Source organism: Pelodiscus sinensis, chromosome 16 (assembly GCF_049634645.1).
Source record: "Pelodiscus sinensis isolate JC-2024 chromosome 16, ASM4963464v1, whole genome shotgun sequence".
NCBI lineage: Eukaryota > Metazoa > Chordata > Testudines > Trionychidae > Pelodiscus > Pelodiscus sinensis.
This window is the reverse complement of record NC_134726.1, coordinates 22,395,193-22,407,809: the sequence shown is the minus strand read 5'-3', so window position 1 is coordinate 22,407,809 and position 12,617 is coordinate 22,395,193. Positions and strand designations below refer to the sequence as shown.

The 12,617-nt window shown below is 40.6% G+C and overlaps 1 protein-coding gene across 7 annotated transcripts in view; it reads left to right on the top strand.

Annotated features, from left to right (window-relative positions):
- Positions 1-12,617, top strand: part of CRYM (crystallin mu) — a 37,919-nt gene that overhangs the window by 5,475 nt on the left and 19,827 nt on the right. For 5 of the 7 annotated variants that reach the window (XM_075899454.1, XM_075899455.1, XM_075899453.1 and 2 more), the window contains 3 exons: positions 441-624; positions 5,365-5,486; positions 6,214-6,298. In XM_075899454.1, coding sequence (XP_075755569.1) covers positions 441-624; positions 5,365-5,486; positions 6,214-6,298 — 391 coding nt within the window. Of the gene's footprint in view, positions 1-440; positions 625-5,364; positions 5,487-6,213; positions 6,299-6,587; positions 6,862-6,922; positions 11,911-12,617 lie in introns of those variants that run through there. The other 2 variants (XM_075899456.1, XM_075899457.1) reach the window with 2 other exon arrangements.

The following is a 12,617-nucleotide window of genomic DNA, read 5'->3' as shown; positions in this document are numbered from 1 at the left end:
TGGCTTCAGCATATTTCAACAAAATGTTTCTAAATAACATGATAATGCCTTGCGCTTCTATAGCCTTTACTCCTTTGAACTCAAAGCATTTTCATAACATATACTGGAAACAAAGTCAAGATTCAGACTTACTCTTTTCTCTATTTGAGGAAAATCCTACTCAATATGCCTTATTTGGACAAGCTCCTGAAACCTTGATCAGTTCAGATTTTCTATTTAAAATGTATTTTATAAATCAAAGGCTGCTATGAATTGTTACACTAGCATTGCATGATAATCCTAAAGATGTACGAGCATACACAAAATCTGTCCACCTGTTCTTTGCCAGAATGAGTAGTAATTAAGAAAACTCGCTGAGATTTTTTGCTTGTTTCGGAGTTTTGCAAGGATGGGTTACTCAAACTATATAATTTCTACCTGCTTTTAATTTTGCTTTACAGGTCAGAATATGGAATCGCACCAAGGAGAATGCTGTGAAGTTTGCTCACTCAGTCAAGGGTCCAGTGCAGGTTTGCTCCTCTGCTCAGGAGGCTGTCACCAGAGCTGATGTGATTATAACAGTCACCATGGCAACAACACCAATTTTATTTGGAGAGTGGGTAAAATCAGGTGCCCATATCAATGGTATGCCAGGCCCTCATTAATTAGGGGGATTCTCTGCTGTTGTTTGTTATTGTAATTTTTATTTAGCTCTAATGTGCTCAGTGCTGTGATGTATAATATTCATAAAGAAAGATAGTCTCTGCCCAGAATGGTTTAGATTTTTTTTTCAGAATAACTACTTCTCCTCTCTGAGCACAGTCCTGTTGGGTCCCTAGATTCAGTGCTATTTAGCGATTCTGCTGTTTTATGTTTGAATAGCTCGTAATCTCATCTTTACAGTGATGGCCAACAAAGAGTGACCTTGGTGTCTATTTCATCTTCGATTTAAACAATGCCCTAGAAACATGTTATTCCCAAAGTGACTTTTAATAGCTCTACTGTTTCCGTGGTATTTGTCATCTTTTCCCCTGCCCTGTTTTGCAAACTCTTCTATTTCTTCTTTGGGCCTGCATTCTTTTGATCTCAGTGGTAATTTTGCCTCCGTTGCGGGCTGCATAAAAATGGAGAGAACCACAGGGTTTGGTCCCTTCACACTGTTCTTTTTTTTTTTTTTTTTAATTGTGTTTTCTGATGATGATGTTGTTGCTACCCTACCATACAGAGCCCCTGGGCTCCATGGCATTTATTTACATTCATTCATTTGGACTGGGTTCAGGTGACCTTGTGCACTTTCCAAGTGGTCTGGTAATGAAACAAAGACAACTTATCAAAAGAGACAAGTTAAAAGAAGTTCCCACATTTCAAAAGCACCCCTCTGTTTTTCAAACTCTGTTTAATTCTTTGTCAGTGACATTGTTATCTGTGCTGTCTCAGTGTGTAGGTCATGCATACAACCAAAAGCAATTAGTGTCTTCATTTGCTGAGGCAACATATACACAAAGACCACCTCTTTTTGTTTTTTCCCAGAGACATTCCTACTGCATGAGTAGGCATTCTGACAACACTGGGGTTCTCACATCCCTACTGTCTGTAAAGTTGTATGGGGTAATTGTTTTACCATTCGTTTCAATATTATTTGTGTTTATTTGCATAAAAGTTGCTAATGCTAGTAGTTTTACATTTTTTTTAAAATTATAAGCCTTTATTCACAAAACTGAAGGAAAGGAAAGCTCTATGAACGAGTTCAAATTGTTCTGCATACACAGTTACAAGAAAATAATGGGTTTCAAAATTCCAGCTAATAATGTTGTCATCTTTGGCACATACATGTCTCTGCAGCAAATTGCTTCTTTGGTTTTGATCTGATAAGAACATAAATATGGCTCTACTGGGTCAGACCAAAGGTCCATCTAGCCCAGTAGTCTGTCTGCCGACAGTGGCCAGCGCCAACTGCCCCAGAGTGGGCGGACCGAAGACAATGATCAAGTGATTTGTCTCATGTCATCCATCTCCAGCCTCTAACAAACAGAGGCCAGGGACACCATTCTTACCCCCTGGCTAATAGCCTTTTATGGACCTAACCTTCATGAATTTATCTAGCTTCTCTTTAAACTCTGTTATAGTTCTAGCCTTCATGGCCTCCTCTGGCAAGGAGTTCCACAGGTTGTCTATGCGCGGTGTGAAGAACTTTCACTTATTAGTTTTAAATCTGCTACCCATTAATTTCATTTGGTGTCCTCTAGTCCTTATATTATGGGAACTAATGAATAACTTTTCTTTATTCACCCTCTCCATACCACTCATGATTTTATATACCTCTATCATATTCCCCCTCAGTCTCCTCTTTTCCAGATTGAAAAGTCCAGTCACTTTAGCCTCTCTTCATATGGGACCTGTTCCAAACCCCTAATCATTTTAGTTGCCCTTTTCTGAACCCTTTCCAAGGCCAAAATATATTTTTGAGGTGAGGAGACCACATCTGTACACAATACTCAAGATGTGGGCGTACCATAGTATTATACAGGGGCAGTAAGATATTCTGTGTCTTATTTTCTATCCCTTTCTTAATAATTCCTAACATTCTATTTGCCTTTTTGATCGCCGCAGCACAGTGTGTGGAATTTTTAAGAGAACTATCCAAGATAACTCCAAGATCTCTCTTCTGATTTGTCATAGCCAAATTAGCCCCCATCATACTATATGTATAGTTGGGGTTACTTTTTCTAACGTGCATTACTTTACACTTATCCACAATAACCTTCATTAGCCATTTTGTTGCCCAATCACTTAGTTTTGTGACATCTTTTTGAAGTTCTTCACAGTCTGCTTCTGTCTTGACTATCTTGAACAGTTTAGTATCATCTGCAAACTTTACTACCTCGCTGCTTGTCCCTTTCTCTAGATCATTTATAAATAAGTTGAATAGGATTGGTCCTAGTACTGACCGTTGCGGGACACCACTAGTTACCCCTCTCGATTCTGAAAATTTACCATTTATTCCTACCCTTTGTTTCCTGTCTTTTAACCAGTTCTCAATCCATGAAAGGACCTTCCCTCTTATCCCATGAGAATGTAATTTACACAAGAGCCTTTGGTGAGGGACTTTGTCAAAGGCTTTCTGAAAATCTAAGTATACTATATCTACTGGATCCCCCTTGCCCACATGTTTAACTCCTTCAAAGAACTCTAATAGATTAGTAAGACATGATTTCCCTTTACAGAAAGCATGTTGATTTTTGCCCAACAAATTATGTTCTTCTACATGCCTAACAATTTTATTCTTAACTATTGTTTCGATTAATTTGCCCGGTGCCAACGTTAGACTTAATGGTCTGATAAGTCAGATCTTTTAATTGCATTTCTCTATAGACATGTTACATTACAACAGTCAAGATCAAAATCACTTAATACAAAAGAATTATGAAATTCAAAGCATTTGCAAATGATTTGGGGACAGGGAAATGGAAAGTGGGAGATAACAGGAAAAGAGGAGTGATTGGGTCATTTACCTTAGATCTCCACATCCTGCTGAGGAGGATGTTGCACTCACAACATCCAGTAGTGAAGCTTTTAGTGAGGTTTAGCAGGAGAAGCAGGAAAAGGGTGAAGATCAGAAGAGATAGGGTAAGAGAAGACATGACAGAGCATCATAGCACCAGCCAGATCTGTTCTTGAACAGGTTACCAAACTGTAATACAGTGTGGTCATTTGCTAGTTCACTAACTTTATGGATGTGCTTGTAATTTGAAAAGGAGTTGGACTTGGCAACCTCAGAGACTGAAGACCTGTGATGCATGCTCTGAGTGTTAAGCATTATTATTATCTGTAGCAGAGATGCAGTGATAGGGTGAGCTTCCCTGTGTTGCCTTCCTTGTCAGCCTTGCCTTAAAGCAGTGATGGGCAACCTACCCTAATGAGCGGGCTGAATGAGTAGCCTTGCTTCATCTCAAGTAGGCTGCAAGATTGGTGTAAACAAGATGGTCTCCCAGGACAGGATAGTTGGGCTAACTGTGTATGCGTACCTAGAGTTTGTGGGGTGTGCTGTAGCAGCACTTTGACTGGATGCTGAGGAAGCACATGGCTCTCACAGTCAGTGTTGTGTGCAATAAGTATGCACCTCATTTCCTGTGCCCTGGCTTTTATGTGTGTGTCACTTTAGTAATACTGGTAGGAAAAAAACCTATGCAGATGAAACCAGCATAATCTGGCAACCCTGTGCATGGACAACAGTAAATAAAATGTCTCAAAGGCCACACACAGTACCCCAGTGGGCTGCATGCAGCTCACTTCTGCCCTCATGGATTTCCTATAAGGTAGAGATGTAAGTGGGTAACCGGTTAACCCCATGATGCTTACCAATAACTAGTTAACTGGTGTGCTGTGGGGATTGCTTCAGTCAGGCCCGCCTTCCCCCCGCTCACAGTATACCACTTACTGGTTTAACTAGTTAAATGTTACGTTTAGCCAGTCTACTGATTAAATGGGATTTTACATCCCTACTATAAGGGCAAAAGGTTAGCTGAGTCACCGTTGGTGCTGAGAAAGCATTTGGCTTGGTTGGATTTATATTAGTGTGTTAATGTAACTGGTGGGAGGTGGGTAGGTGGACACTGTAAGAATGGGGACATGCTGGTCATGGATAAAGCTCTTAGGGAATGCATCAGTGTAACCAATAACATAGTTTGCTCCAAGGAGTAGCAGATTTATTAGCAGATATTTCACTGATTACTTTATAGATTCTGTGCAGAGCACTACCTCCTTTTCTCTGCCCCTAGTGTGACAGCTCCTCTTTGGCAAGGCTTTTCGGAGGAGTAGAGATGTAAGCAAGAGGGCAAAGCCTAAGAGCAAGAGCTTGTCTAATGACAAATACTAACCAACAATCCTACTTCCCTTGAGAGTTCCATCTGTCATCGTGGATTGGCTTCCACCTGAGTTTTATTTTATTGTTAGCAGCCTGACCCTGCAAGGGACTCATTGGTTTCAGTGGTCCTGCTTGTGCTTCAGGGATTTCAGTGGGAGCAGGATTAGACCCAAAAAGGGCTGAGGGAGCTCAGCAGGCATAACAGGAACTCAGCACTTTGGAGGATTAGACCCTAAGAGCTCGATCCTGCTTTGACATCAGTGGGAGTAGAAGGTATGCAGCAGGATCAAACCTAGATACACAATGTGTGAATGGAGAGAAGCCCAGAACTTTCCCAGTCAATCAGACTCAGTTCTTGTTCTGTATCAGTGAACTTGTCCTCAAGGTTAATTACAAGTTGTTTGTGCATAAGTGACGACAATGCTGTGGAAAGCCATTCTTGACCTCTGTGGCACAAGACATGTCTCTGTTAAATCCATTTTAAATGTTTCTCTCTGAAGTTAATCACTTTAATCTTTTAGCTGTTGGGGCAAGCAGACCAGACTGGAGAGAGCTGGATGATGACGTGATGAAGAATTCTGTCCTGTATGTAGATTCTCGAGAGGCTGCTCTGAATGAATCAGGAGATGTTATATTATCAAGGGTAAGTCTTAAAATGCTAACTTTTCTATCCTGGAGTGCTAACTTTTGCTTTGCAACATTTTTCATTGCTTTCTGATCCATCCTTTACTAGATTTACACTGTCTGAGATTTTTATAGCTAGATTTAAAAAAGGATTCCAAATCTTTTCACTTTTATCCCAAAAAATCCCAAAGCAATTTATACATGATGAGACAATTTCTGCTCTGTTGCATCTATGTATCCCCATAACATAGTCAAATTGGAACTGCTTCAAATTGGAACTGCTTCTAGTGTGTGCAGACTGGCATCCAAACAGATGACAGTCTCACTTCACACAGTTGAGGAGAGGGGACATTTTGTCATGCCCTTACACAAAATGCTATGGGATATCTTTTAATGTCCACATTTAGCAACTGAGTTTTCATTTTTAAGATTTCAGCTGAAAGACCAACACACTAAACTATATGAAATTCAGTTTATCTTTGTCAGCAAGGTAATAGGTCAGTCCTTTTGAGTGAAGAAATTCAAGCTGATGCTTTTTTTTGAAAACCATGTTATTCTTCTGGAATTTCTGTCCAGTTTCTAAATTACTTAACATCCATCTGTTTTACCATGGAAAGGGGTCAGTTACAGAACCTTTCCAGTATTTTATGTTTTTTTTTCCTTTTCTTTTAAAATCACTCAAAACCAGTTTATTTCTCTCGATGGCTGTCATGGATATCAAGTTTAAATGTGCATTGGTTTCACAGGCAGAGATATTTGCTGAGCTGGGAGAGGTAGTGAAAGGAACAAAACCAGCCTTGCCTGAAAAAACAACAGTGTTCAAATCACTGGGTAAGAACAACCCCCTTCTATGTGTAAATCTGACAAAGAACAATGCCTTGTTATTTCCAAGTCCTTCTTGCCTGTGAAAGTTGATGACCTTCAAAGCTGCAGTCCCAACACACTCTACAGAGGACAGTAGCCACAGCATAAGATGTGTATTTTCCCTCCTTTCTGACTAATATAATCAATGTTAAAAGGAGAGCAGACATGACAGAAAATTACATTGTCCATTTTGTTAAAGTTCCATTTACTCAACATTGCTTACTAACATAGCTCTACCCTAAATGTCCTACTCTAGTGCCCCAGAAGTCTGTTTGACTTGAAGGTGATGTGACAAGAAAGTGATATGACAGTATTGGAAGTGATCAGAAAACTGGATTACCATGGTTGAAGCTGAATCACTTGTTAGCAAGGCTCCATTGGTTCCTGTTATGGTAGCTTTTACAGCATGGATAGTTGTCCAATGGGAGTTAGATTGAAACCAATAAACTACTTTCACGCTGGGCCCCAATCTATCAGCTAGCTGATGCTGTTAACTTCTTGTCTAGTCATTCTGTTTTCCTGTGAAGTTAAATTATTTCATTCAACCAAAGTATTGGTTGTAGGTGACTTCAAATCTGTTGTATATTTCAGGGATGGCAATTGAAGACACTGTGGCAGCAAAATTAGTTTATGATTCCTGGTCAGCTGGTAACTAAAATGAAGAGCCTGCACTATTAAGAAGGACAGAACAATATAGAAAAAGTAGTTCACACTTAGTTTTCTTGTGCCATTTCTTTATAAGAAAAGGAAATTATTCCTGAGGAAGTAGAGTTCTTTATAACTTTTAATATTAAAATTACAACATATTTAATTTTATTCTTTAATATCAGTTATCTAATGTTTGTAAAGTTACTAACAAAAGTATTTCTGTGCATTTTAACATCCTATGGAAGAACACACTTTGCGCCCTAATGTAACATAATCAACAGAAAAACTGTGTATAGATTTCATATCTATGAAGAGCTAATCAATACTGTGGTAAAATACACTAGTGTGGAGACTGCAGATTAAATCTGGTGCCCTATCACTAAGCATAGCTATCTCACTTCAGATCCCAGTGGAACATGTTCTCTGCAAGACGAAAGCACTATCATTCATATATCTTCCCATTCATTCTCTAGAGCAGGGCTACTCAACTTTGGAAGTCCTGGGGTCCACAATGATACTCATGCCGAGTGCCACAACGTAAGTGTGGTTGCATATGCAAATATATATGCAAATAGCTTCTTTCACACAGTGCCCCAGCACCTTCTCCCTGGGAGCTAGAAACACCAATGCCCTGTACCTATCTGTTCTAGCCAGCCCTTCTGCTTGTGTCTTTCAATGCTCACCCCTCCTGAGAGACACCTCGCTGTTGTGGAGCATGTTCCCAGTAGAGTCCATGTTCAAAGGATCCCACCCATGGGCTGCGTGTTGAGCCCTGCATAAACCCAAACTGCACTGTGGTCCGTAAGTAAATGGCCTGCAGGCCACATGCAGCTCGCAGGCTGTGTGTTGAGTAGCTCTTCTCTAGAGAGATCTGGAATGCTAGAAATGTTGTAGGTTACAGTTAGAGTGTGTTCATGAAAAAGGATAAGTAGTTAATTAATTTTCAGTGTCTTGCTATGCTAGGACTTAGTATTATCAGTTTAAACCATTTTTTCTTTAAAAATAAATAGAACATGTGCAATATTGTTTATTGGGAGATTTCCTGATTTTTCTACTAAGGCTTTCTTAGTTAGGTTAGAGCCATGCTGACTTATTCCAGTGGGTTAAACTTGCCAGAGGTAAGAGAAACCTTTTCAGTGGTGAAGTTTGTGTCTTGAGTAGGTGAATGGACTGGTAATCATGCTTTTAGCCATATGAACTTTGTTTTAAAGGAGCCTGTGTGATCCTTTCTTGGAAGGGAGCCTACTCTGTTAACAACCCAACCATTTACATCTGTAAAAAGGTGGCTCTTGCCTTAGGAAATAAGCTCCTACCTTGGGCTGCATTTGTGCCTTATAAAATTGCTTGTCTCTACCTTTTATACCCTGTGGGTCATTAAAAATGTCTTCATTCCATGGGAATGTAGAAGCACAGTAATTTGTAATGCTGCTAGTATAGTATAGGGAAGCAGTCAGAGGTGGTACAGTAGAATTTATTGTTAAATCTTTAGGTGGTGCATGAGAAAATTTATAAAGAGAATAATGGGCAAAAGTCACAGGTACATAATTTGTGTGCAAGTTACAAGCCTTATTTAAACCAGTGAGAAAAAGGGAGTAAATTGGATAGGAGTCTAATTTGTACAGATTCAGAGTTGATGTGTAACCAATACCTATGTCTTTTGGGTCAAACAATGCTCTCATTTACATGGGTGCAAAATCCATATGAACTCTCTAATAAAATAGTTCTTGGTCATTTTTCACTTGGGTATTATGTTAAATAGTTGCCAAAATGTGATCATTATCAAGATACTGCTATCAGATGGTTCACTTTCTGACTCCATATCTCAGTATTTTCCATTAGCATTTCCAATACTAGACTCAGAGGACCATTTAATTGTAGCATAATTGCAGCACGTTCAGAGGGGATTTCCAAAGGCGCCCAGGAACATTAAATGCCCAGTCCCACTGAAGTTCAGTGGGAGTTGAATACACTTTGCTCCCTTAGATCAAAGCTGGAATTGTGAAAGGATGCTATCTATTTTTCTACTTTCACAAATCCCAGTGGCACAATCTCAGGATGTGTGTCATGTGCAACTGATGTGTAAGTTAAAATAAAGGGGAAATTTTCCTTTTTTGTAATCTTTCCCTTTATTCATTATTTGTTTTAATTTTTTTTTTTTAGAAAATTAAAACAACTTTTTTCTACTTAAATTGTGCTGCATTTTTCTGCAATTTTTAGCACTGCATTATCAACATGTCTATCCCTTCTAGTAAATTACTTGCTGAGAGAAAAGAAAACAAGCCAGCTCTGCATCACTCTTGAGACTGGACTTTCCAGTCTCTGGTAATGCTGCACACTTTGTATTCACTGTGCTGCCTGTCCAGTTTAAACTGTAAGCTCTGTGGGAAAGGAGCCACTGCTTCCATATGCTGTACAGGGCTGAGCACACCAGTGGGACTCGACACATAATTGCATGGGCATATAGTTGACTGGATTTTTTTACCCACAGTGTATGAAGCTCTGCCTGGTGAAAGGCACTGCATAATTATGTCACTATTACTAATGGGTTGAATTTTGGGTCAACTATAGAGACTTGTGAATGGGCAGAAGGTTTGTTTAAACAAGGAAAGCTGCTCATGACAGAGCTTTGGGAAATGGCATTGCAGCTTCTATACATGAAGAGCTAAAATGCTATAATTTGGAGTATATTAACAAGTGGCCAGAGGGCTGTCCTACATTAGGAGCCGCTTATCAAAGGTGTCATTCTTCAAAGGAATTGCTTCAAGAAAAGGGTTTATTTAGTATTTAAAACAAAGGAACTTTTATCATGTGCCTCCAGGCAGTAAGCCCCCTCATAGGATTTTGCTGTCTGTGCTGTTATTAGGTGTTGCTGATCCTCAAAGGTGGTAGCAATAAAGCAGATTTACGGGTGGAAACATAAAGGGTCGGGCTATTTATGTACCTAAAGATGAAATCAAAACAGGCAACAAATCAGCATAGATTTACTGCTAACTGGTAGGGGTAGCTATGTAGTAGTACCATCTTTAGGCCATGGGGCAAAGTTGAACCAACTCCAGCTTGTGAATAAGTGTGGCTGGAGTCAATGTACCTACTTTGAATTTCCTCAGCTTTCCCGTTGCAAGGAGATCGATGGGAGAAACTCTCCTGTCATCATCTTTTTGTCCTTGCGACCCAGTGGACATCAGAGTCAGAGGGGACATGATTAGAGGTCAGTTTAGTTTTTCTAGACCCTCTGAATCCAACCTCCAGGAGAACAAGCTCCACAGCTCCGATCTCTCAGTAAGTGGAGACAAGGCCTATGTGATTTCACAGCTAGGCTGATGATGTGATGAGTCCTAAATAAACATCAGCCACATGTGTGGGGTACCAGGAATAAGGGAAGATTGCAAATTGTAACTGGATTCCAGCCCCCTGGAAAAGTCAGTGCAGGTAGAGGTTTAGCAGGTAAATAAGAAAAGGGAGGTATTCACGGGCTCAGTCCAGCAGTCTATACTCTGGCAAAATCCGTTGAGTTTTTCAATCAATTTGCCTGACTCAGAATGACAGGATTTGTCCCTTTGAGTCTCTTGGCAAATAGCCCAGCTAGGACACCCTCCAGCACATAAATATTTTCAAGATCTGATTTCTTTGTTAAACGTTCAGTCAATTACCTAAATGGGTTTTTTATGTGGGGGGGAAAAATGCTGTCTGGTTTAATTAACGTGCTAAGCACTGCAGCAATTGTAAGTTGCACAGAATAGAACTCCAGAAAACCTGCCGAGTAGAAGTGTTGACGCATCGGTACATTGCCTTCCATGGAGGAAAATGAATAGTGTTAAGTGTGGTTGAGGCAAGGAGATAGGTTGTTGAAGAGGAGGAGGAAGCAGAAAGAGAGGATCATGAAATGTGTTAAATAGATTAAAAACTAGTGTCCAGTGTCTGCAAAGGCAATGTCAGAAAAGAAGTAGATACATTCATGGAGGGTAGATCCAACAGTGACTATTAGTCAAGATGACCAGGGATGTAACTGCCTGCTGAAAGCTGGGACTAGATGACAGGCTGTGGGCTATCTGATCCTTGCCCTGTTCTGTTCATTCCCTGTGAAGCATCTGGCACTAGCCACTATCCAAGGGCAGGATACTGAGCAAGATGGACCACTGGTCTTAGCCAGTGTTGCTGTGTGACGCTACACCCTCATATTTTTGCAGAAATATGTTTTTGAATATGAATGTGCATAGCTCAGAAATGCTTTATGCAAAATGTGGCATGTAACCTCTCGTTGAAAAGCTTGTAATCCACTGAATGTGTGTATTCAATTTGTCGGCATGTATCGGTTTTGTATGTGAACTTAGAAATATGAAGGGTAAACCTGCTTATTAATCTAGGTCTTCTAATGAAAGCTGGTACTTCAGGAACTTAATGGCCTGGTGCTCAAGACAACAAGCTGTAAATAGTTTTGTTTTTCCTGTAAACCCAAACTGTGGTTGGTCCTGTGAAGACATGTGACCATGCCACCTGGTTCAGGAATCCATCTTCAATTTTGTACTCTTCCAGAGTGAGGGGAAATAGGACAAAGGATTCCCGCCCTGAGGAAGTTCTATTTAAGGGAGAGGAAGCAAAGAGTAAGGGTCTTCAGCTGGCTTTGAAACTGCCTCCCCACCCTAAGAGGAGACACCAGGACACTGTAACGAGAACTGTAACAAGAGGGGTGGAGAAGCATTGCGAGGCCCAGCTCAAAGGAAAAGATCAGCTGTGGCTTATTAAGAACTGCCCCTGAAATAACAAGTAGGGTGAGAAATATGATTTGTAGCAAATTGTCTTCGTGTATTAGACTTAGCTGGCATGTTTTGTTTTATTTTTCTTAATAACTTACTTGATCCATCTGTCTTCACTTGCAATCACTGAAATCCTACTTTTTATGCTTAATAAAATCACTCTTGTTTATTATCAAACCCAGTGTTAATAATTGTTACCTGTGGAGGAACAATAGTTGTGCATATGTCTCTTTCATCAATAAAGAGAGCAAAGTATATGAGTAGGGACCTACTAATTACATTGCCTGACAAATGCCACACGGACCCATGGAATAAGCCCTTCCGTGAGAAATCTGATGTCGTTTTGTTCCTAGGAGTGCCTCATAAAAGAGGGCTTCCTACTTCTGACTGGGCAGGGCAAGAACAAGACCTGTCCCTCCCCTGCAAACTGCTCTGGTAGTGGAAGGAGGGAACCAGACCAGACCCATTTGTGGGTGCCTCCTCCTGCCGCAGGACACTGTCTGAGACTAGACAGAAGTCTGAGATTTCTGCAGCTGGAGACTTGTGGAGCTGGATCCTATCTTCCCTGTGCTGCTTGGAGGGCCCCATCAAAGAGGGCTTCCAACCTCAGATTAGGCAGGGGAAAGATAGGACCTGTCTCTCCCCTGCAAATTGCTCTGGCAGTGGAAGGCAAGGGGGACCAGACCAGACCAGACCTACATTTACTTCTTGGAAATTCCTGGAGCTTCAGGAAGCTCTGCAGTTGCTGCCTTCAGATTCCAGAGCTGAAGACAACACAGAAGTGAGGCTGACAATACCATGATCCCCCTCCCCCCACAACAGATTTGTGACTCCCATCTCCTGTTGGGTTGGGACCCAATCGTTGCAACATTGTGAAAATTTAG